Genomic DNA, 24,828 nt, shown 5'->3' with positions numbered 1-24,828 from the left:
TAAATAAAAATACAACTCTAAGCCTGCCCCATCACCTTGGAGAAAGCCACAGGGGAAGCTCTTACTGCCCTACCTTGAAGAGTGTCCTCTTTTGGAACTTCAGTCTCATCATCGTCATTCAGGCAATAAACTGTTTCTTTTTGTATATCTTCTTTTTTTAGTGTTCTTGCATCCACAACTGTCCAAGTCTTTTTGACTTTCTCCTGTACAATCTTATTTCCAAAACATAAATAAAGGAAATACAAGGAAAGCTAGGATTCAGATTGTTGGAAGATTAAAATCTACTAACAAACTCTCTGGTTCACAAAAAAAAAAAAAAAAATCCAGAACAATATGCTAGCTACAGTGTTTAGTTTGCTATCATCAAAATCTCAGTTCATTTTATAACAGCATACACTGGATAATTTTATGTTCATTATTTACCCACAATAATCAAAATATAAATACTAATTTGTATATAGATAAACACATAGTATACAAAACCTTTAGACTGTCCAATAAAAGGGGACCATGCATTTTATCAGTTTTCCAACAAAAAAGAGTGAGCAATACATCAGTTATCAGATCAGCAAAGAACTATGAAAAGGAAACATTAAGAAAGACAAGAGCCTAGGGACACTGTCATAGGCCTTGATGGAACCTAAACAAATAAAGAACTACCTCCAAGTTTCTCATTGGTTGTATCATGTTTTGGAATTATCTTTCAACACTTAAAGACCACTTGAGAATATAAATGTATGTTTTTGTATATTTATTTTGCATATTAAAATTTCTTATTTATTTTGTACATTTCAAAGAAAGCAAGAATGTTAATGTGAAAACATGGATCAGAGATGACTACTCAAACTGGAATCCATCAAATCATCATGAAAGGCAACTCACTTTTGAAAATGTGTTATTATGTATAAATGTACATACACAAAAGGCAATTTCACAGTAATAACTCACCATTTTTCAATATTACATAGATGCTGTTAATTCAGTCAATAAATTAATTAAGTGTGACTGAATTAAGTGTGACTAAGGCTCCAAAACAAAACTGAATTCTGGTGCATTTATATTTCTGCTTTCATACTACATTGACAACAATGCATTTCCTTTCTTTAAGAAAAAAAAAGTCTGGGCGATGGCGCTATGGCATAGAAGGTTAAGACTCTGTCTGCTGTGCCAGTATCCCATATGGGCACCGGTTCGAGTCCTGGCTGTTCCACCTCTGATCCAGTTCCCTGCTGATGTGCCTGGAGAGGCAATGGAGGATGGCTCAAGTGCTTGGGTCCCTGCACCCACGTGGGAGATCTGGAGGGGCTCCTGGCTCCTGGCTTCAGCCTCGCCCAGCCCCGGCCATTGTGGCCATTTGGGGAGTGAATCAGTGGAAGGAAGATTTATCTCTCTCTTGCCTTCTCTCTCATACCTCTGCCTTTCAAATAAATCAATCAATCTTTAAAAATAGGAATATAGTCTGAATGCATGATTAGTAAACAATTAACAATGGAGAGAAAGAGAAAGAGAAAAGGATCAACTCTAGACAATTCTGAAAACTTCCTCTCCTAGCATATCTTTGACATAAAAATCTAAACAGAGATTAAACGAACAGGGAAAGCAGCTAGAAAAGTAGGAGTTACAGTTCTGAATAACTCACACATGAACTGTCAGTTCCTTACATGAGCATGTATATCTTCCAGGTAACATTTCTCTAAAAAATATCTGCCGACCACTTACCGATTTATAGGCCACAATCTTTATAGACAAATTGGAGCCAATGGTCAGTTGACAGGGCCAGGGCATGGAACGCTTCTCAATTTTCTTAAAGACACACAGTTGTCTCAGACTCTCACTTAATAAAGAACAATAAAAGCAACAATTTTCAAATGTTAACCTTGCTAGATGATGCAGTTAGTTTTCTGGATATGAAGTGAGCTGTTGTTGACTATAAAGAGAGGAGCAGCAGAGTACTACAGGAAAATGACAACAGTAAGTTGGGAGAGAGCCAGGATACAAGTGAGTTAGCTTAGGAGGAAGCAGAAGTTGAGTTACTTTTACTACAGGTGAAAATGAACATCTATATCTTCCCCTTTTCAATCTTTTCTTTCAACTTTGCCAATGGTTCTTAATCTTTTCTCACAACTCTGAAGAACAAGAACATCTTCGAGAATGTGACAGAAGCACATTCACAAGGAAGCCTGCATAAAAAGGCTCACCAACTCCATGAAAACCTGGGTATCAAAGTGTGGGCCCCACCTTGTAACACCACTGCTCACAAGTCTACAATTCATTCATTAATTTCAATTCTCTTAAATAAAGACTTTATATACACACAATAGAGATGATAAAATAAAGACTATCTAGGGAATAAAGGAACTTAGTTGACCACATGCAGTCTTTTTTTAAAAAATGATTTATTTTATTTATTTGAAAGTCAGAGTTACACAGAGAGAGAAGGAGAGGCAGAGAGAGAGAGAGAGGTCTTCCATCTGCTGGTTCATTCACCAATTGGCTGCAACAGCCAGAGCTGTGCCGATCTGAAGCCAGGAGCTTCCTCTGAGGCTTCCTACATGGATGCAGGAGCCCACGGACCTGGGCCATCCTTCACTGCTTTCCCAGGCCATAGCAGAGAAAAGGATCAGAACTGGAGCTGCTGGGACTCAAACTGGCACTCATATGGGATGCCAGCCATGCAGACAGCAGCTTTACCCACTTCGCCACAGGCCGACCCCGACATGTAGTCTTAAGGTAATAAAGATAACTCTAGATTTCTTACTGGTAGGAACAGCTGGGGGGGATGGCAGACACAATAGAGTGCTACTCCATTTGGAAAAAAGTGAGGATTAATTCTATTTTTATCTAGACCCTAATCAAACACAACATAGATTATACAAGGTAGGTGGAATTTGTGGTAGTCACTAAAATAAGGAGCAAAGGAATTAATGGCAAAATGCACTCAAAGTACACAGTGCAGCCATTATGATTCCCTACTACAGAGACAAAAAAAAAAAAAAAAAAAAAAAAGATCTACCAAGAGGTAGAGAGAATTATCTTCCATTATTGACAGAGTTACAGACAAAGAAGTCTAGAGAGACTCCAATTTTCAGAAATAATTTACAAAGAATAGCTGACATTCTACCTGAATGAAATATCTTGTACTGAGGTTTGCTTCCACAGCTTATGATTCATCTAAAGCTATGGTACATCTCCTCTTCAGGTTTGTTAGGGACTGAATGAATCTGAACCAAGTCTAATCTGTCACATAGGATATCACAAGTCCAAGTATGAGTCAAGTTTAAAACAATCATGTGTTTTGGATTGGGTCACAGGAGAAATTCTGAAGATCAGCATCTAATATGTAAGTCTAAGAACAAGTGGATTGTCCAGAGTTGAATCTTCCCAAGTAGAAGTCAATTTATCTTCCTAAGATCTTCCGTAAAGGGAGAAGCAGAATCCGATGAGGTCCAGTACAATTTGCTACAAGGGTAGAAATGTTCTATTCTAACTGTGCCTATCCAATAGGCTATCAAGAACTTGAAATGTGGGGCTGGCTCTGTGGCTTAGAAAGCTAAGCCTCCACCTGCTGCTCCACGTTTGATCCTGCCCTGTTAATGCACCCGGGCAAGAAACAGAAGATGGCCAAAGTACCTGGGCCCCTGCACCCATGGGGGAGACCTGGAAGAATCTCCTGGTTCCTGACTTTGGCCTGGCCCCACCATGGCCATGCGGCCATTTGGGGAGTGAACCAGTGGATGGAAGATCTCTCTCTCTTCCTCCAGCTCTCCACTGTAACTAAGACTTTCAAATAAATAAATAAATAACTATTTAAAAAAGAAGAAGAAGAAGAAGAACTTGAAACTGGCTAGCGTGACACAGGGACTGAATTTTTAAATTTAGTTAATCTTAATTAATTGAAAGAGCCCATGTGGCAAATGACTACTGTATTGGATGTTGAAGTTCTGATCTATACCTCCCTGACAGGCCTAAAATCAAAGTAGCCTCAAATTGGTAGGACAATGCACAGTCAGTACTAAACCTACTTATTACAATCTAGGGTAGAAAAAAACCACAACTAGGAATTTGTATTGTCCCATGGTTTTTCTTAATGATAATCATGGTTAGTATGTTAATATAAGGCATTAATTTAAAAGAGAAAAAAAAAAAAACCTTTGGAACATATTTCTACACATATTGTGACAAGAATACAAATTACATCAGGAAACTGTACTGTACAGGATTGTTCAGTGATTCCTTCAGAAATCACCTGGGAAATTACAACTCCGTTTCTAAAATTTCTCTTTACCTGTAATTTTTCAATGGTGTCTATTTAGAAAATCAGGATGCATCATTTGTCAATTATAGGTCAGCTCACCAGAAATATTTAAAAATTATCATTCAGAAAAACAATTAGGGGGCCAGCACTGTGGCGCAGCAGGTTATGCCATTGTCTGTAGCATCAGCATGTTGTTTGGGCACTGGTTGAAGTCTCAGCTGCTCCACCTCTGATCCAGCACCCTGCTAATGTGCATGGGAAAGCAATGGAAGATGGTCCAACTGCTTGGGGCCCTGCACCCACATGGGAGACCTGAAAGAAGCTCCTGGATCCTGGCTTGGACTGGTCTGGCTTTGGACCTGCTGCAGCTCTGGCTGTTGCAGCCATTTGGGGAGTGAATCAGCTGATGGAAGACAACTCTCTCTCTCTCTCTCTCTCTTTCCCTCTGTTTCCCCTCTCTCCATAACTCTCATGTTCAAATAAATAATCATTAAAAAAAATTAGAGCAAATACATACTGTAGCTACTTAAAAAAATTCTAGTTGTTGAATTTTTCTTTTTAAAGATTTATTTATTGGGAGGCCAGTACCATGGCTCACTTGGTTAATCCTCTGCCTGTGGCGCTGGCATCCCATATGGGTGCCGGGTTCTAGTCCTGGTTGCTCTTCTTCCAGTCCAGCTCTCTGCTGTGGCCCGGAAGGGCAGTGGAGGATGGCCCAAGTACTTGGGCCCCTGTACCCACAGGGGAGACCAGGAAGAAGTACCTGGCTCCTGGCTTCGGATAGGCGCAGCACCGGCCATAGCGGCCATTTGGAGAGTGAACCAATGGAAGGAAGACCTTTCTCTCTGTCTCTCTCTCACTGTCTATGACTTTACCTGTCAAAAAAAAAAAGGTTTATTTATTTATTTATTTGAAAGGCAGAGTTACAGAGAGGCAGAAGCAGATGAGGGAGAGATAGAGGTCTTTCATCTACTGGTTCTCTCCCCAGACGGCTGCAATGGCCGGAGCTGCACCGATCCAAATCCAGGAGCTTCTTCTGGGTTGTCCACATGGGTTCAAGGGCCCAAGGATTTGGGCCATCTTCCATGTCTTCCCAGGCCATACCACAGAGCTGGATCAGAAGTACAACAGCTAGGACTCAAACGAGCACCCATATAGGATGCCAGCACTGCAGGTGGTTGCATTACCTGCTATGCCACAGCGCCAGTCCCTGTTGTATCTCTACTTCAACTGAGAACTATGCGTAAAATGATCTTGTATATTGAGTATTCACAGCGTCTGGCACAGAATGAAACTTAAAGAATATCTGTGGAATGAATGAATTAGTAAACTAGAATTAATTCATGAATATTATGCATAATCGCTGAGCATCTGAACCTACACAAGCCATTCTGCGTGGCCAAGTATTCCATTGCTTCACTTACTAAATCAGGGCTCTCAAACATATAACTATTCTACATGTCACCTGTCCCTCTCAGTTTTTTTATTCAAAATTAATGTTAAGTCCGATTCCAAACAAGAATAAGAAAGACCAAGGAGATGGTCTCTCCTATAGTCTCTAACTGAATGGCTGAAAAAAGTAGTTTGCTTTATTGTTAAGCAATGTTTCAGGGATTCCATTTTCCTTAGATCATTTTGCCATTATTAACAACATAAAAAATAAGCTATGAATTCTTTATATTTGGGGGTTTTGGCTTCTTGGATTTTTTTCCCCTAATCAAACTATTTTGTGACCAAAATATTCTTTTTTAAAACCACTATGCTGATGAACAAGATAAGAGGATGCTGACCCCCTCAAGGCATTCGGATCCGGCTGAAAAGCCCATGAGGGTATTTCAGGCATGGAAAGCAAAAACACTCTGGAAAAAAAAAAAAAAATGACCTAAATGAAAGAGCTCCACGAGTGAGATCCCAGTGGAAAGAACAGGTCATCAAAGAAGGAGGTACCTTTCTCTGAAGGGAGGAGAGAACTTCCACTTTGACTACGACCTTGTCTAAATAAGATCAGAGTCAGCGAACTCAAAAGGCTTCCATAGCCTTGGCAAGTCATGACAAGAGCCTAGGGAGATTACTGACACCATAAACAAGAGTGTCAATTTGTTAAGTCAACAACAGGAGTCACTGTGCACTTACTCCTCATGTAGGATCTCTGTCCTTAATGTGCTGTACATTGAGATTTAATGCTATAACTAGTTAACTAGTACTCAAACAGTATTTTACACTTTGTGTTTCTGTGTGGGTGCAAACTATTGAAATCTTTACTTAATATATACTAAATTGATCTTCTGTATATAAAGATAATTGAAAATGAATCTTGATGTGAATGGAAGGGGAGAGGGAGTGGGAGAGGGGAGGGTTGCGGGTGGGAGGGAAGTTATGGGAGGGGGAAGCCATTGTAATCCATAAGCTGTACTTTGGAAATTTACATTCATTAAATAAAAGTTAAAGGAAAAAAAAGGATGCTGAACATCTTAGATCTGATACCACTTTCTATAATTAATATTGTCTTTCGTAGGTTTACAAAAAGGACAGGCCCAATAAATGTGCCCCAGCGTTGGCATAAAGAAGAAAGACACTATTTCATCTTAAATTCACTTGTGACATCTCTTGTGCTATCTATATATTTCCAATCTTCACCACACAAATCCTGGAAATAAATCAGAAACACTGTATCATCTCACCCCTGTCCCCAACATACAAATAAATAATACATATAAATAAATATTTTTTAACAAGAAAAAAAGCCGGTGCTGTGGCATAGCAGGTAAAGCTGCCTCCTGCAGTGTTGGCATCCCATATGGACGCCAGTTCAAGTACCGGCTGCTCTACTTCAGATCCAGCTGTGTGCTACGGCATGTGAAAGCAGTGCCAGATGGCCCACTGGGCCTCCACACCCACGTAGGAGACCCGAAAGAAGCTCCTGGCTCTTGGCTTCGGATTGGCCCAGCTCCAGCCAGTGTGGCCATTTGGGGAGTGAACCAGTGGATGGAGGACCTCTCTGTCGCTCTGCCTCCACATCTCTGTAACTCTGCCTTTCCAATAAATAAATCTTTAAAGAAAAAAAGTCATCATACCAACCAAACTTAAAGGGGGTTAAGGATGAGCATACCATTTTTTAAATAAACCAGAATACATATTAATAGAGTGACTGCTAATTCAAGAGTGGCCCAGAAAAAGAGAAGCTTTTAGATTTTTCTGATCAAAAGAGTTTGATATAAGTACAATTCAAAGTTGCCACTAATGTTTACACTTTTACCTGAAAGAATAAATTTCATCCAGCCCATCTTCACCTTCTAGAGACACCATCATCATTTTCACCATCTGAATACCTTCTTTTTGCTGTTCAGTAATTCCTTTTGGAGGAAAAGAGGATCCATGGTGGTACAAGGGTAAGTTGCCATCTCCTCTGTCTCCAGTTCCATCTTCCTTACCAATTGGGAAAGGCAAACTATCAGGAAAAGATGAGCAGTAGTTAAGACAAGCTCTGAAGCCAACAATAAATGGGGGTCTAACCCTGTAACTGTCACTCACTAGCTATGAGAAAATAGACACATTGGCCAACCTCATCTGGCTTTAAATTTCTCATCTGTCAAATGACACTTATAAATGACACTTACGGTTATCTCTTTGCTTTGGTAAAAGGGGGGAAATTATTGGCTTATATACCCCAACAATAAAAAGGGGAGGGTTGGGGCCAGCGTTGTGGTACAGCAGGTTAAGCCACAGCTTGCACTACCAGCATCCCATATGGGCACTAGTTTAAGTCGTGGCTGTTCCACTTCTGATCCAGCTCTCAGCTAATGGCCTGGGAAAGCAGCGGAAGATAGATCAAGCGCTTGGGCCCCTGTATCCATGTGGGAGACCTGGAAGAAGCTCCTGGCTCCTGGCTCCTGGCTTTGGCCTAGCCCAGACATGGTCGTTGTGGCCATTTGAGGAGTGAACCAGTGGACAGAAGAATTTTCTCTCTCCTTCTTTCTCTATGTGATTCTGCCTTTCAAATAAATAAATATTTTTTACAAAAAGGAAGGGAGAGGGTTGTACATAGCCTCAAGACTAGACCCAAGGTCCCAAACGTCACAAGGATTATCTGACCCTCTCACAATGACTTCATATTTCACCTTCATGGGCCTTTTATGCTGGCTTCACTCCCTCAGTCTGCTACCTTCACCTTGCCTTTGAACACATTCAAGCTCTGCTATGGTCTGAATGTGTCTTCCACAATTCCTTGGTTGAAACTTAGGAAATCTAACTTTCAAATTTATATTTGAAATTGACGACCAGCCATGCATTCAGAGATGAGACCTTTAGCAAGTGATTAAGTCATGAGGGCAGAAGGGGATTGAGTAACCTTCTAAGAGGCTGAAGAGAGCATTCTTTTGCTCTTTTGTGCCCTTCTGCCACGTGAAGACACAGTTTCCACCCTTTCTACCATGCAAGACCACAGAAAACAGGGTGCTATCTTGGAAGCAGACCAGACACTGATTCTGCTGACACCATGATCTTGGATTTTCCAGCCTCCAGATCTGTGAGAAATACATTTCTATTGTTGATAAACTACACAGTCTGGAGTATTTGTTATAGCAGCAGGATCAGACAAAATCAAGGTCACACTACCCAATTCTACTACTTGTAAGAGACTCAGAACCCTTGTCTTAAAACACACACAAAAACCCACACAGGAATCACACAGAATATGTCAGTCTTCATTCAAGCCAGGAGGTTTGAGTTCAGGAAGGAATACTTCCTAGAAAAAGCCAACGTGATATTTTAGGTAGATGGAAAAAAGCCCTTTAATGATCTCTCAAGGTTATTATACAGATTATATAAGAGAATGTGCATAAAATACTAAGAATGCTAAAAAAAGGTAGAACCCTTGATTTTTATTGTATTTCACTTTTTTTTTTTTTTTTTTTTGACTGAAATGAGAATAAAGCTAGATTGGGATTACCTGTCATGGGAAAATTCAGTAATCAATACAAGTTCAAAACTAAACTAACCATGTACATTTTCCAATACACTAACCATGTACATTTTCTAATATACTGTATGGTACTTTATAAAAAAGCATCCATATAAACAATCTCATTTCATACTTTACATATTGGGTGGAAAGATTGCCATCTCCACTTCATAAAAAGAAAATGAAGTTACAGAGTTGAAATAATTTGGTCAAAACTGCACAGTTAATATGTAACTGAGAAGAACTCCATCACCTAATTGAAAGGCAAAGTTCACTCAGTATTACCTGTTGGTCACCCCTATGTGGATGAATATTTTAAAGATGATTTCTTTACCCTTTTATTTGTTATACTTAAAAGAGGTTTTCTGTTTAAATTTTTCTATGTACTCTTTTGTATGACACATGTGCATGTCCTGCATTCTCTCTGAGATTAAAGGCGTCCAGGGAGCAAGGTGTGGCATACAGGGTTTGCAAGAGGTTATTGCTATTTCCATAGCATCTACCAGGAAGGGACAAATGACATAAAAAAGAAGAGTCAGGAAGTTTATCCTGAAAAAGAAGTTATGATAACAGTTCTTTCTACCCTGCACTAGACCAGAAATAATCTTTCTCAGTAGTCACTAAGTACAAGAAACTAAACACTAAGTCCGAGGAACAAGTCTGCTCAGAACACAGCGCTTCTCTGCGCTGCTGGAACTGCTCAGCCCAATAACAACAATCACACATGGACTCCACCGAACAATAAAGCCACAAAATTGAATTTGAATGCTGGAGGTTTGTGGTACAGGTGGGAAGGCATATTACTGAAGAGAAACTGCAACAAGTCAAATAACAAGCTAGTGGCAGAACCTGTTCCTTCTTCTGCGCACGTTACTGTATTGTACGTGCCAAAAAATGAAAGTCCTTCCAGATGACACTGGCAGAAGTACAGTATGCTTGAACCACAGAGGCATCCTGAGATTCTGAACGGGAACAGAAGCTGAGCTGGGCTTCTGAAGTACTGAGAAAACCTCAACTCAGTTAGAAGTGTCACTTAAAAAGCACTTAATTTCTTTCAAGTATCGTCTTAACAAGTTTCGTTCTGATGGCTTATTCTGAACTATTTTTCTACAGTCTTACAGAGATGTCCCTCAGCAGTCTTAAAAAGCACATACATGCAGGAGAGGGTCCTAATTCCCCGTGGTAGGCATTTTAAGAAGTCAAGAGCTTACCACTCTCAGCCAGAGGCTTCTGGGTATAGCTCTCAATTTGAAAAATGAGTGTCCTCAGATTAATAATTCAACATCCTATCCCAACACTCTGCTTTCACCAGAAATAGTACAAGAACAAATCGGTTTCAAGTACAGCAGGAAGGATTAGTGTAGTGCAAAGAATTTTTTGTTAGGGATATAAGACAGAAAAAATACATCCCGGAGGAGAAATCTAAGTTATTGTGTGGGAAGGGACTATTCCCCTAACAAACTGCAAAATATACATTCCCCCCTTTCTGTGTATGTCCCAACTCTAAATATACATAGAAAATTGCATTTTGTATGTGCTTGTGCATTCTTTAGTTCTGAAAAAGAGTTAAATATAAAAATTATATGTCTAGGGGCTAGCATTGAAGTTAAGCCACAGTCTACAATGCCAGCATCTCATATGAACATTGGTTCAAGTCTCAGCTGCTCCACTTCCAATACAGCTCCCTGCTAATATGTCTAGGAAAGCAATGGAAAATAGCCTGAGTGCTTGGGCCTCACACATGAGACCAGGATGGTATTCCAGACGCCTGGCTTTGGTTTGGCCCAGCCCCGGTCATTGTAGCCATTTGGGGAGTGAACCAGAAGAGGGATGACCTTTCTCTTCTCTCTAACTCTGTCTTTCAAATAAATAAATCTTCTTTTAAAATTATAAATCTTTAAAATGCTTCCCAAGTCAACATTTCTTCTACCCTAAAACATCTAGTGTTTGTAGGACACAATTTCTATAGCTGTTTAAGAGAATTTTTAATCTGGTAATTGGTTGGGTACGTAAGCAGGAGACAAACTAAATATCCTCAATGATTCTTCTAATTCCTCAATTCTTTGAGTCTAAGAACAGTGAACAAACCATCTGCTACTGGGCTCAATTCTTTTCTACCACTGTAACTTTAATCTCTTTTATCTGCAAATCTCAGAACAGTTCCTGCAACACAGAGAGTAATCAGTATTTGTCATCTGACAGATTCCATTTCAGAGCAAGGAGAGAAGACTCCTGGGAACCAAGCACTCTAAAAAGGGGTCCCAATCACTGCCTAAGGCCCTCACAGGATTCATCTACATACGTTACTCTTGGAATCTTACAAGAATTGCAGAGAGATGCCAGACTTCTTCAAGTTATGGATTATAATATCCAGCTGATCTTTGCTGAATGGGCTGCTGAGGTCAGTGAACACTTCAATATGCCTCTTCTCAAACCTCTTTCCTCTAAAAGAGAAAGTTATCACATTAAGAAATCATTCTCCCAAATTATCTCTTACAAAGTCAAATACAGCTGGTCACTAAGCAGAGAGGGGCTAAAGAATGAATCTAGGTATTGCTGATACATGTGACTATATTCTGTAAGTCCACACACTGTTGATGCTCTCAGGTAAGTTCCTATTAAATACAAAATCAACCCTGGTATATACCTCATACTGTGAACATACTAGGGAAAAGCTCTGAGCACTATGGAAAACTGTGTTCCTGAACTCCTGACTCTGGTTTAGTTTAAAGATAAAGTCACTATGATTTAAACAAGATCCCTTTCCAGGCACCACATGAGCAGAATACAGACAGAATATTCTCCTAGTCAACTACAACTGCAGTTATGCAGAGGTTCACTTTCCAAATGTTCTGCTCTGATTCTATACACAGGCTAGCGGCAGAACCATGTGGAGGATGCAGCTGGAATTTCAGTGCAAATGTTTCTCTTAACAAGCAAGGGGAGAAGTGTGTGTGTGTGTTTGTGTTTGCTCAAAGACACACATTTTCGAGGCATAGTAATGAAATAACAAATTAGGAAACTGGCCAGAGTTACTAAGCACTCAATTACGTATGGCTCATGCCACTTAATTTTTTTTTAACTTCTGAAAATTTGCTTAAGTGAAATAGGAAAAAAATGAAATAAACTTATAGAAAACAGAGTGTTTGAACTGAATCACTGAATGCTATCAAATGTTTCTTTAGCCACACAAACATGCTGCTTGACTAACAGACAGAACACTGAATATATCAACCCATGCAATTTTTGCAAGAAAGCTTATTCCCAGCGATCTGCAGACACTTACACGGTTTCACGTTGAATCACATCCATGCACACAATCAGTGCATCCAGGACTCAGCTTGTTAAGGGAAGGAATATCAGCAAACTGTCCCTTCATCCCATTAATGTGCAACTTTGCTTCCAGTGAAGTCCACAGTACTTGAAATTATGGACAATGAACTATTTGCAGACTTAAAACTACCTGCCCAAGTGTGCTTTTTCCAAAGTTTATTTCACTAATAAACATTCATTTATGCTCTTTCATATAACTAAGAAAAAGAAAATATACAAAAGGCAATCTAACATATTACACTCATTTAACCAAATATTATGATGCCATTTAACAGTATTTAGAACCCATTTTTGGTGATCACAGTCCACTGTTAAATATGAAGTGAGCCACAGTATAGTACTTGCAAGTCACTCCCAACACAGCAGCACCTCCCAGTGATCAATGACGGCACTACTAATTGTTTAGAAAAAGTACAAGAGTTAACTCCTTGAATCAGGGCACCTGTGGAAGAAAGTGAAAAATCTCTGCTTGCACATCAATCTGATTTTTGGCCCCAAAGCATCCTCCATTCAGAAAAGGGTAGAGATTACTAATGCTATACTCTCCTAAAAATATCTTTACGCAGGACAGGTATTTGGGATAATGGTCAAGATGCCAGTTGGGATATCTGCATTCCATACTGTAGTGATTGGGTTTGAGTTCAGACTCCACTACTGATTCCAGCTTCCTGTTAGTGTGCACCCTGGGAGGCAGCAAGTAATGTCTCAAATAGTTGGATCCTTGCTATCCACATGGGAGACCTATACTGCATTCCTGGCTTTTGGCTTCTAGCTCCCAACTTTGGCTCTGCCAGACCCAACAAAGGCATCTGTGGAGTGAACCATCTGATGGGAGCTCACACTGTTTGTCTCTCTCTGTCTGAATCTCAAATAAATTATAATAAATAAATTTAAAAAATTTTTTTCAATCTCCAAACTTTGTTAACCAACACCACCACCAAACCCTCTTAACACAGTCAATACATATACACATTCCTTAGAATATTCCCCCCACCAAACCCTCTGCACACAGTCAATACATATATATATTTCTTAAAATATTCCCCTTCCTGTGCCTCCCAATCTCTTATCAGTAATACAGAAAAGGGACAAGTGATTGGAGGGCCTGGAGTCCACATGCCCAATCTGATCAATGTCACATCAAATCCTAACACACATCACCTCCTTCTGCTCAAAGCAAAATATCTCCATATACACAGAGATGGGACTCTGAAGCTTCACCAAACTGATCACCAGGTTAAAGGAAACTTCTTAAGAGTTTTCTCTAGCTGAAAAAGGATACAGTCAGCTTGCTGAGAACCTGGTTGGATTTTGCTGTCAATATCCTCTAGCAAATCAAAATCTGGTAGCATCAGATGTCTGTGCACTGTGATGTTCTGATACTGATCCCCATCAGCGAGGGCATTCTTAGTGTCATCAGTACCAAACAGGACCAAAGCAATCTCATCCTTGCTCTCGGCAAAAACCTACAGAAGAATATCGAAAGATTGAAAACTATGTTAGAACATCCTGGAAGCAATAAAATACTTAACCTTCAGGGAGCAGGACAACCATAGGAAGCACCTGGCACCATAAAACGTTAGGCTGGATGAACATGAGACTTAAAGGCGATGACAATTCCTAGGTTTTATGCAGACTTTTTCATTGACTGTTAAGTCTCACCCTTCGTTTCAGGACAAGTTAGGGTAAAGGAATGGGAAAGTGTAACTGCTATTGATGACTTCCAGCCAAATCAGACTCTCAATGAAAACTAATCATGGATAATTTGAAAAGATTCTACTTTGTCTTTTTTGAATGTCTATTCAACATTTAAATTTTCCAGAGATATAAAACAATCAAAAATCATAAAATAAAAACTCACAAATTCATATCTTATATTCCAGCAATTTCACTGACAAGCATATACAAGAATATTTCAAAGTTCACAGAAAATGGAATTAAAAGATAAGCTAATTTTGGCATAAATTTTTTTTTAAATCCATGCATAGTTTTTTCAAAATATGCATTTTTCCATGAATGTGCAGACCCAGCACATACTCTGGAGAAATATTTACACATGTATACAAGGAATCAATAGATAAGAAAGTTTACATGTTGGCACTTTTCATAGGGTAGATACTGGAAGCAAACTATCCACCAATAGGAGAATGCAAAAATACATGGCAAAATATTTTTACAATGGAATATTATACCCTAGTAAAAAGAAATAATTTTTTTTTTTTTTGACAGGCAGAGTGGACAGTGAGAGAGACAGAGAGAAAGGTCTTCCTTTTTTCCATTGGTTCACACCCCAATGGCTGCCGCGGCCAGCACACTGTGACCGGCGTACCACGCTGATCCGAAGGCAGGAGCCAGGTGCTTCTCCTGGTCTCCCATGCGGGTGCAGGGCCCAAGGACCTGGGCCATCCTCCACTGCACTCCCAGGCCACAGCAGAGAGCTGGACTGGAAGAGGAGCAACCGGGACAGAATCCGGTGCCCCGACCGGGACTAGAACCTGGTGTGCCGGCACCGCAGGTGGAGGATTAGCCTAGTGAGCAGCGGCGCCAGCAAGAAATACATTTTTATGACACTGACATGAATAAATCTCAAAACCACAAGGTTAAGAAAAAAATAAGTTACAGAATTATGTGTACCATATTAAACCATTTCAAATACTTCTGACAGGTTTATACAATACTAAATAGTATTTATGAATTATACTTATGTCTAACAGTATGAAATATGCATGGTAATAACTACCGATATTCTTAGGAAAGGAGAAAAGGAGAAAATGGACTGGGAAGGGATTTCAACTTTATCTGTAATATTTCATTTTTTAAGAGAAAGAAAAAATCAAACCAATATGATAAAACATTAAGATAGTATGGCATGAGACAATGGGAAAATAGGTGTCCATTGTATGATTCTTTGTTTTCGCTCCTTTTAGGAACTACTTCATAATAAAAACAAAAAATTGATTTGCCATAATAGACAGTCCTAAGCCCACCTAGTTATTAATATAAGTCTTTTAATTGATGAAGAAGAGTGCTCTGTGGGGAGAGAATAGAATTGTCATCTTCATTTGTTTTGGTCTATTCAGTACCCTACAACAACTTGGACTATAATTCCCAGTTGAACCTGGAGCAAAGGTCCTTGCCACAAGGTCCAAATATGCCTAGGATACTGGTTGGGACAGGGATCTGCCTCCTAAACAAGAATTCATCTTAAGGCAAGGTATATCCTCCAAGAACCTTGTCATAGAAAGGAAGGACATTTTGATATAGTATGGGACTGGACCAGGTTTTGTCTCCCAGTCTTTCAGATCTACTCAGACTCTCACAGAAGGGGTAGAGTGAAAAACAAACACCAAAAGCAGTATTTCCCTAATAGAAACTCTAGTCTATATTGGTAAACAACAGTACTTCTTGATGACCACCAACACAACTTCAACCAACAATAGGGTTTGTTGACATTTCAGGGACTCCAAGTCACATGAATTATAAAAGTCTGCTCAGTGGAGTGGCAACATCCAGAACAGCAGAGGTGTCAAGGAGGGGCAGAAGTGCCCAGTGAATGATTAGGACCTCATGGGCATTGGCAAAAGTGCCAGCCACACCAAGCAGAAGGGGCAGAAATAATAACGGTTAACACTTGTACAGTGCTTACAATATTCTGTTTTAAGCATTTTACCTACATTGATTCTTTTTCTTTTACTTCAAAACTGAGCTCTTTGAGAAGTTTTATTCTAATTTTGCACATAATACTGACCTTGTGGTAGATAATTCTCTAGGATGACCACCATCCATTCCTTCTCTCCCTGCATTTGCAGGCTACTCCTCATATAAAGAGGGAGGTCTAATTCTTTCTGGAATGTGAATTGGCTTAGCAACCTGCTTGACTAATAGAAAACCACAGAAATGACTTTCTGGAATTTCTAAAGCTAGGCCATAAGAAGCCACACAGGCAGAACCTTCTTATAATTCTCACTCTTGGGATACTCTGTCCTACGGGTGGCCGCTGCACTATGAGAATCCTCAGCTACCTGGAGAGGCCGCATGTAAGGTTTCTGAAGGGCAGCCTCAACTGTACTCATAGCCACTAGAGGGCACCATCTTCCAGCCTTGTGACTGCAACATCTTAACAGTGGGCCCAGCTGAGCCTTCAGATGACCCCAGTCCCTGCTTTCACCTGACTACAACTGCTAAGAGGCTACAAGGAGACTCACCCAGCTAAGCCCACCCAGTCATCTCACAGAACCATGACACGCAAATGTCATTTAAGACAATGAAGTTTTGGGGTAGTTTACTATACTGAACTAGACACAAGGAAGTTGAAGGGTTCAGTCAAGATCACAAGGTTAGTAAATGTGACAGAACAAGGATTTAAACCTTGGCCATCTGGTTCTAGAGATTATACTTTTAAATATTATTTTATATTGTCTTTTATTTCTGATAAAAACTATAATGTCCAGTGGAGGGGCCAGAATGAGCAAGGAAAATAATATCAGGGTATAGAGGTAGATAGAACTGCATGTGAATACATGTTAGAAAACTCCCCAGGTTCCCCAAAACACTGGGGCTGCACATTATGAGGCTGGTATCTTGCACTAGTAGATGGAGGCAATAAGCAGGCAAAACGTGGGTTAAAAGTTCAAGAACTTACCTGTCGTTGGACAAACATGGTCATCACCTTCTTTGCTTGTTCAAACGGGGATTCTTCACCAGGAAAGGAGTTACCCATGGCAAAGCCGACATCCATACACAGCACAACAGCTGCCTGGAAACAAAGGCCCAAAAAATGTTTGAGAAAATAACAGTTTTAAGGTTCTGAAATATATCCTTTGCTTATGGTATTTGCAGAACCTGGACTGGAATTCAGAGGTGTGATAAAGGGAGGGGACATGTTTTACAAGGAGACTATATGTAACACATATAAATTTTCACTGTGGAGAAGCCTTAAACAGTCTTTATATTTTTGAAAAGCTAGAAGGTATCATCCAGGAGAAGAGAGTGCTTTAGGTAACTGTTGCTCCATTAGTCTGAACCCCAAAATAAACCCATGTTGAGCAGATCTGAAACCAAACTGTAGGTTAGAATTAAATCCATCCCAGTTAAGACAAACATATATCAGACAAACTGCAGTTGACTTGTAGACCTACAAGTCTAAGAATAGAGCTTCTGTTTTAAGTCACTGACTTGGGACATAGTTTGTTATGAAGCATTTTTGTGGCAATCTATATACGCTAAGATAGTACACTCCAACAATTTGATCAGTTTGTAAACTGAGGATCAAAGAATAAGACATCAGGGCCTGTGCCGTGGCTCACTTGGTTAATCCTCCACCTGCGGCACAAGCATCCCATATGGGCACTGGGTTCTAGTCCCAATTGCTCCTCTTCCAGTCCAGCTCTCTGCTGTGGCCCGGGAAGGCAGTGGAGGATGGCCCAGGTGCTTGGGTCCTGCACCCGCATGGGAGACCAGAAAGAAGCACCTGGCTCCTGGCTTTGGATCAGCGTAGTTCCAGCCGCAGCAGCCATTTGGGGAGTGAACCAATGGAAGAAATACCTTTCTCTCTGTCTCTCTCTCACTGTCTATAACTCTACCTGTCAAATAACAATAAAAAAAAAGAATAAGAAATCAAATAGATCTAGTTGAAGATACAGAAAACCAAAAATGCAGCACCATACTCCACGACATGAGTGTGTAAGGTGTGTAGCAGACAATGAGTGAGAGAGACAGAAGGAGCAGGTACCCAAGACTGGTAGAGAGGACAGAGAGGGTAAAGAGGCAGAAAAGGCTTCCTATATATGATGCTTGGGTGACTGTTAAAGAATGAATAGCAATAATGTGAACAAGGAAGTTACAGAGGCAACCACATATACAAGGCACTAAATCACTGGATAACAATCACATGTAGATCAGGGAAATAGGAAAACAGAAACTAAAAGAAATAGTTCTAAAATTTAACTAATACGATTTGTAGGGAATCTGAATTAGTAGCAACCACAATTTCAGGGTGGATTATAAAATGAGTGAATAATATGACATAATTATAGCTCATTTCCCACACTTGTCTTACTCTACCCTCCCAAATATTTTAGGTTCTATTAACAGTATATTGAATCAAGAAAGGAAAAAAAGTCTTCTGGTGAAAAGATTAGATTGGTAATCTGGAGAGCTGGGATCTAGCCCCATTTCTACTTCCAATTAGCTCTGAGTCCATGAGAATTTCACTTCCTCATAAAGACAGGAAACTATTGAAATTGATGAGGTTTAAGGTCATTTCCAGGGTTAACATTCCTTGGTTCTGACTGACAGGCTTTGTACTGATCGAACTGTGAGTGTTTCTGAGGATCACATTTTTTGAGGAAGATCAGCTACAAGTGAACATGAAATGAGATTATTGAAGGATCTGCAGAATATGTGACATAAACAAAAGCTGGAGAAAACTGGGTAATTGAGCCAGATAAGAATGTCAAGGGAAACATAAGAGCTTCCCCTGAAATATTTGACATCTGTGTTATAAAAGGATTGGTCTGCAAGAGAGATAATAGGCTCAATAGATGGAAGTTACAGGAAGATTGGCTTGGCTCCAAATAAAGTGGGAAATAACATCTAGAAGTAATCAATAGGGGCCACCATTGTGGCTTAACGGGTTAAGCCATATCCTGCAATGCTGGCATCCCATATAGGTGCCAGTTCCAGTACTGGCTGCTCCCTTTGTGATCCAGCTCCCTGCTAATGGCCTGGAGAAGCAGAGGAAGATGGCCCAAGTGCTTGGGATCCTACACCACATAAGAGATTCTGATGAAACACCTGGTTTCTGTCCATCACAGCCCTGCCTGTAGCAGCCATTTGGGGAGTGAACCAGTGGATGGAAGATCTCTCCTCTCCCTTCCCTTAACTCAGCCTTTCAAATAAATAAAATAAATCTTTTAAAAAATGAAAAAGTAAGCAATAAGGAAACTATTTTCTGAGGCAATGATCTCCTGACCCTAGATGTGTTTGAAAACTCTTGATGGTGAGCTCTTATCAGGGAAGTTATAGATGATTTCTAAAGGTGATTATATCTTTGCCAGCACATGAAAAAGAGACTATTTTCCCCTAGTTTACAAGAATTGAGAATAATTGCATATATTTCTGGAGTACAGACAATTCTTTTAGAAATAGGTGAAAATAAACTACAAAATCCCTTTGAGAGCAATACATTTTATGGGACATAAGAATCTAAAACACCTTAGAGGTTACAAAAATGCTGTTGCATTTACTTAATACATATTAACAAAACCTACTTTTAAACCAGAAAACCAAAAAGACCAAGAGTCTTTTGCCATGAAATGGCATTAAATAGTTAAGGAGAATGGTACTTTTTATCTGGAAGAAGACGAATGGTCTATATAATACTCTAGTTCCTTTCTGGCAACAATAAGAAAACCAGGAAAAGAAACTGAGCAGTTTAACTCTCATTTCTATGCTGAAGCAAAACAGGCTGTTAAAATTTTACTTCGAGTTCATTGGCACAAACACCTCTCCATTACAGCTACAAAGTTTTCAGCAGCTTTCAGAAGAGGAACAAAGGAGGTGAATGGCATCACTCTGAGTTCACTCATTTTAATCAACAGGGAGTGGAGGGGACTAGGGATCAATTAGCCAAACTCCTCTTTTATTTGTATGCATGAATTAATGAATGAATGAATTCCTGAAACCATACCCCCCTCTAGTGACCCTTCAGAGACAACTGCAACTCTCATATCGACAAAATCGCTTTAAAATTCACTGTCATTTCTGTTGCTAATCTGGACACCAAGGATCACAGATTCCTAGCAAAATAGAGATGCTCTAGGGCTCTGAAATCAGACAGCCTGGGTTCAAATTCGGGTTCCATCACTTATAGGCTAGGTGACCACGGACTAATCATTTCAGTTCTCTATGCCTTGGTTTTCCACCTGCAAAGTGGGGTTAACAACACCGCTCCGTGTTGTTAAGATTGAATGAGACAGGAATAAAAGGTCTGGATCTCGACTCACCCAGAATAAGCTGTCCAAAAAGGTAAGACATTAAATTATTGTAGAGGTGATTACGACACTTCGTATTTCAAGTTATCTCACAGATAGTCCCTCTTAAATTTTACAAGCCTGCGGGGGTAGATGCTTATCACAGCTAACTCCCATTCTCGTATAGATTTGAAGAAACCAGACTCATAGCTAACAAAAGGTGCAGTAGGATTGAGGATTGAGGGAGGGAGGATACGAGGAGCTGGTGGAAGAGGAAGAGGGAAATGGGAGGGGTGAAATGCAGTGAGCGAGGTTCAAACTCAGGTTTTCGGACTCCCTAATCCTCAGCTTTTCTCAAGGCTCGTCCATCGGTTCCGGCCCTCTTGATCTAGCCCACCACCATGACCTCTCTTGCCCTAATCCTTGGCACCGCGGTGGTCCCACAATTCCCGCTTCCGAACCGCCCTCTCCGGATCCCCGGCCTGGGTAAGGGCCAAGTTCACAGTCCTATCTACCTTATTCCAGGACCGCGCCATGTTGCAAGTCTGCAGGCGCCTTGGTTACTCCTTCCGGGCGGGAAACTGCAGCATCGCAATTTGGTTCCGGGGAATTGGCAGGCGGACCGTACAGGGAAGAGCCGCTTCCTGTTGAACCTGGAAGGGGCGGGGAAATTGTGATCCGGAGTTCTGAGCATGCGCGGAATCCATCTATTCCGCCTTGGTGAGGAACTTGTGGTTTTTGAGCTGCTCAAGTTACTAGCGTAAGCTGTGTTGTAATCACTTCTTCGGAAGATTCATTTCCCTATTCTCTCATTAAGAATAACATAGCGTTTTGTGTCAGAGCTGTGACGGCATACTACCTTGAGTATGGGTATTTTTCCAAGCAAACAGAACGGGCATTCTACTGTGTAGACTAAATCAGATGTACAAACATCAGAAGGCATAAAACGGCATCTGCTCTGGTTCTCCCAGTAGTTCCAAGTGGCTCCAGCTTGGAAGAGTGGAGGATAGTTTTAATTTAGAAGCTGAGTCTCGGTAGTATTAAAAATGGCAGCTGTCAATCACAGTGTTGGCAGGCTATTGATTCCGCTTAAAAGAAACTGGCCATCCCACAGCTTCTCACCCTTTTAAGTAGGAAGGCTCCAGTGACCCTTGTACGTAAACAACTGTTTTCTATACCAAATGAGCCATAAGCTGACGGGTGATTGGACACAGGGTTCAGGAACCTGGCAAATGTCTGCAAACCTCTACCCAAACTGGGAAGATAATGTCTGTTCAGATTCTCTCCTGCTAGAAAATCCAACCTGGGGAAAGCAGGAACTAAAGCTGAAAATATGTGAAGATTCCATGAAGCGGAAAGGGGCTTGAGGAAGCCAAAGTTATAGAAACATCGACGCCAAGAGTCAGATGTTTTCAGACTGTGTTTATATTGCTCAGGACATTCTTCCAAATTTTGATTCAAACAAGTTCTTTTAAACAAATGTTTTCAATAACCTTTTCAATATGACTGCTAAATACAGTTAGTGGAGATTGGCATGGTGAAGGAAATTTGCGTGCTTTATGCCCATCATTTATCTTGTATATAATCTGTTTCTCATTCTTCTCTCTTCCCACTCCCCTTCCCACTCCTCCTTTCCTCTCTTTCCTATCTCTTCTATCCTCCCCCCACCCACTTCTTGTTCTTCTCCCTTATACACACACACACACACACCAGTACGTATCTATTTCCTGGGAGAAATAAGAGATTCCAGTAGCTATGCTTGTGTGCATTTCGGCAGTCTTTATAGAAATCTTTAGGGGATTGTGTTGTAGGGAAGCAAATTAAGAGCTGCTCTTTGTGAAGCCAGCATTCCAAATGGGCTCTGGTTCCAGTCCCAGCTGCTCCACTTCTGACCCAGCTAATGTACCTGGGAAAGCAACTGAAGATGGCCAAAGTACTTGGGCCACTGCACCCAAATGAGAGACCCAGATGGAATTCAGGCTCCTGGCTTTAGCCTGGCCCAACCCTGGCTGATGCAGCCATTTGGGGAGTGGACCAGCCGATGGAAGATCTCTCTCTCCCCTTCCCTCTTGCTCTGTAACTCTACCTTTGAAACAAATAAACCCTTTTTTTTAAAAAAAAAAAAAAGTCTTTAGAACCATTCACTCCCAGACAACTAGACAGCTTTGGTGCTGAGAATGCATGTATACTTTAAGTATTGCTTCTCTTGAAAAAAGACCTCCGTCAATCAAGGGTGAAGTGGCAAAAATTAATTATTAATGTGACAGCATATAATGGCTACTCCCTTCCTCCTCCACAAGCAAAGGAGTCTAACTTTGTTAGTTCCATGTTTACCTGTCAGTGCATGGTCCCTCTGGATTTATATAATACAGAATTGAGTGTATAAAGGGGAGGACAAGAGATTGACGGACTGTGACTAGTGTAGGTGATGGTATGTGTTTTGGGGTTGTTAAGTGAATTGGACAGAGAGAAGTATGGGATCAGCTGTGGCATATGAAAGAGATAGTTGGAATAGATAAAGGGAAATGACATACTGTTACTTTGGTGACCCCATGTGCCATGCCTCCCAATAGTCCCTTCCTGTTGAGTCTGGACTTGCCTTATGACCTGATTCAGTCAGTAAAATGTAACAAAATCAACACTAGGCAAGTTCTGTGCACATGCTTTCAGATTGCCCAGATTTGGCTTTTGCTCTCTAGAAAACCCAGACCCCATGTGTGAAGACCAACATCCATGAGCCTGGTGTGCTATGAAAATGAACAGAGCCACATGGAGGAGCACTGTTATGAGCTGAATGTTTGTGTTCCCCCTAGATTCATGTGTTGAAGTCCTAACCCACAACAAGGCCCGACATTTGGAGATGAGGCCTTTGGAGGTAATTAGGTTTAGATAAAGCCATAAGATGAAGGTAGGGCATCATGATGTAATTGTATTAGTGCTTTTATAAGAAGAAATAATAGAGTTTTCTTCTCACCATCCCCCTTCCTCGCACAAAGAGATCACAAGAAAAAGGTGACAATCTACAGCCCAAGAGGAGAGTCCTCACCAGAAACAACAATCCTGTTACCATAATCTTGACTTCTAGCCTGTAGAACTGGAGAAAAATTTCTATTGCTCATGTCACCTAGACGGTTTATGTTGTATGGAGGCCAAGCAGACTAATACAAACATTGAGCTCCGAGAGCCCAAGGCTCACTTAGCTTACATGCAGCACCTGACTGGCAGCCACACAAGTGAGATTATTAAGATTAGGTAACTATGAGCTAACAGAATTGTTTGAATGTGGTTTTTAACTTGGCAACTCCTCCTCTAATGTTTCTCGCTTTTTACCAAGGGCCAAGATGAGATTGCTTTTCCTCTAGGTCAAATTTTTTTCCTCTTATCTAGTGTTGTAGTTCCTACAATGTGTTTGAGTTTGATATCACTGATTCTTAACTATGTGTTATTTTATTATACAAAATAAAAATGTGCAGGCTTTGTGTTCAGACTGAGAACTGCAACAATAGTTAGATGACAAGTTGGGAAAATTAGTTAAAATGTAGTGTACAGATATGAAATAAACACACCCACAGGATACAGATGTGAAATAAAAGCTTATATCCCAAATAGTTGTACATGGTGATGTACAATGTTCTATTTCCGTCAAAAACTATTTTTAAAAATCCACATAAAAGGCTTATGTTGAGTTGAAGAAACCTTTTCATGTTGGCCACGAGTCTTTTTTCAACACTGCAAAAATTAAGTCCTGCATAGCCATTCCAAACTGACACAATGAAACTTTCAAATCATTTGAAAGTAGTTCTTTGAACATTTAGTCTTGTTTTGTAGAAAATCACGGGTCTCATATAGATGCTGGTTCTAGTCCTAGCTGTTCCTCTTCTGATCAAGCTCTCTGCTATGGCCTGGGAAAGCAGTGGAAGATGGCCCAAGTCCTTGGGGCCCATGCACCCATGCGGGAGACATGGAAAAAGCTCCTGGATCCTGGCTTCGGATTGGCGCAGCTCGGGCCATTGCAGCCATCTGGGGAGTGAATCAGCAGATGGAAAACCTCTCTCTTTTCAATCTCTCTCTGTAACTCTGTCTTTCAAATAATTAAAATAAATATTAAAAAAAAAAGAAAATTGTGGGTCTTACTAATCATGGACATGAACTGAAATGAAGGGTGCTGCCTAATGTGAACTGAAAGATGACTTGGAAACATCAGTATAACCATATCAGGTTAGACATGGTTTATCCAGATCAGAACACTACAGTTGCTAAGTAATTGGGAAATACAGTCCTATTCCTTGATAGTCACCATGGAGATT

At 40.4% G+C, this 24,828-nt stretch overlaps 1 protein-coding gene across 1 annotated transcript in view; it reads right to left on the bottom strand.

The window, feature by feature from the left end:
- XRCC5 (X-ray repair cross complementing 5) overlaps nucleotides 1–21,121 on the bottom strand; it is a 101,093-nt gene extending 79,972 nt beyond the window's left edge. Inside the window, exons 1-8 of the mRNA XM_062191376.1 lie at nucleotides 21,037–21,121; nucleotides 17,191–17,304; nucleotides 13,831–14,014; nucleotides 12,502–12,550; nucleotides 11,537–11,659; nucleotides 7,512–7,703; nucleotides 1,720–1,834; nucleotides 74–212 (exon numbers count right to left, since the gene is read on the bottom strand). Of these exons, the coding sequence (XP_062047360.1) occupies nucleotides 74–212; nucleotides 1,720–1,834; nucleotides 7,512–7,703; nucleotides 11,537–11,659; nucleotides 12,502–12,550; nucleotides 13,831–14,014; nucleotides 17,191–17,304; nucleotides 21,037–21,057 (937 nt within the window). The 5' untranslated portion in view covers nucleotides 21,058–21,121. The remainder of the gene's footprint in view (nucleotides 1–73; nucleotides 213–1,719; nucleotides 1,835–7,511; nucleotides 7,704–11,536; nucleotides 11,660–12,501; nucleotides 12,551–13,830; nucleotides 14,015–17,190; nucleotides 17,305–21,036) is intronic.
- Between the last annotated feature and the right edge of the window lie 3,707 nt (nucleotides 21,122–24,828).

This window comes from Lepus europaeus, chromosome 1 (assembly GCF_033115175.1).
Source record: "Lepus europaeus isolate LE1 chromosome 1, mLepTim1.pri, whole genome shotgun sequence".
Lineage (NCBI taxonomy): Eukaryota > Metazoa > Chordata > Mammalia > Lagomorpha > Leporidae > Lepus > Lepus europaeus.
Note: the sequence above shows the minus strand (reverse complement) of the source record. Positions and strands in the feature narration are given on the sequence as shown.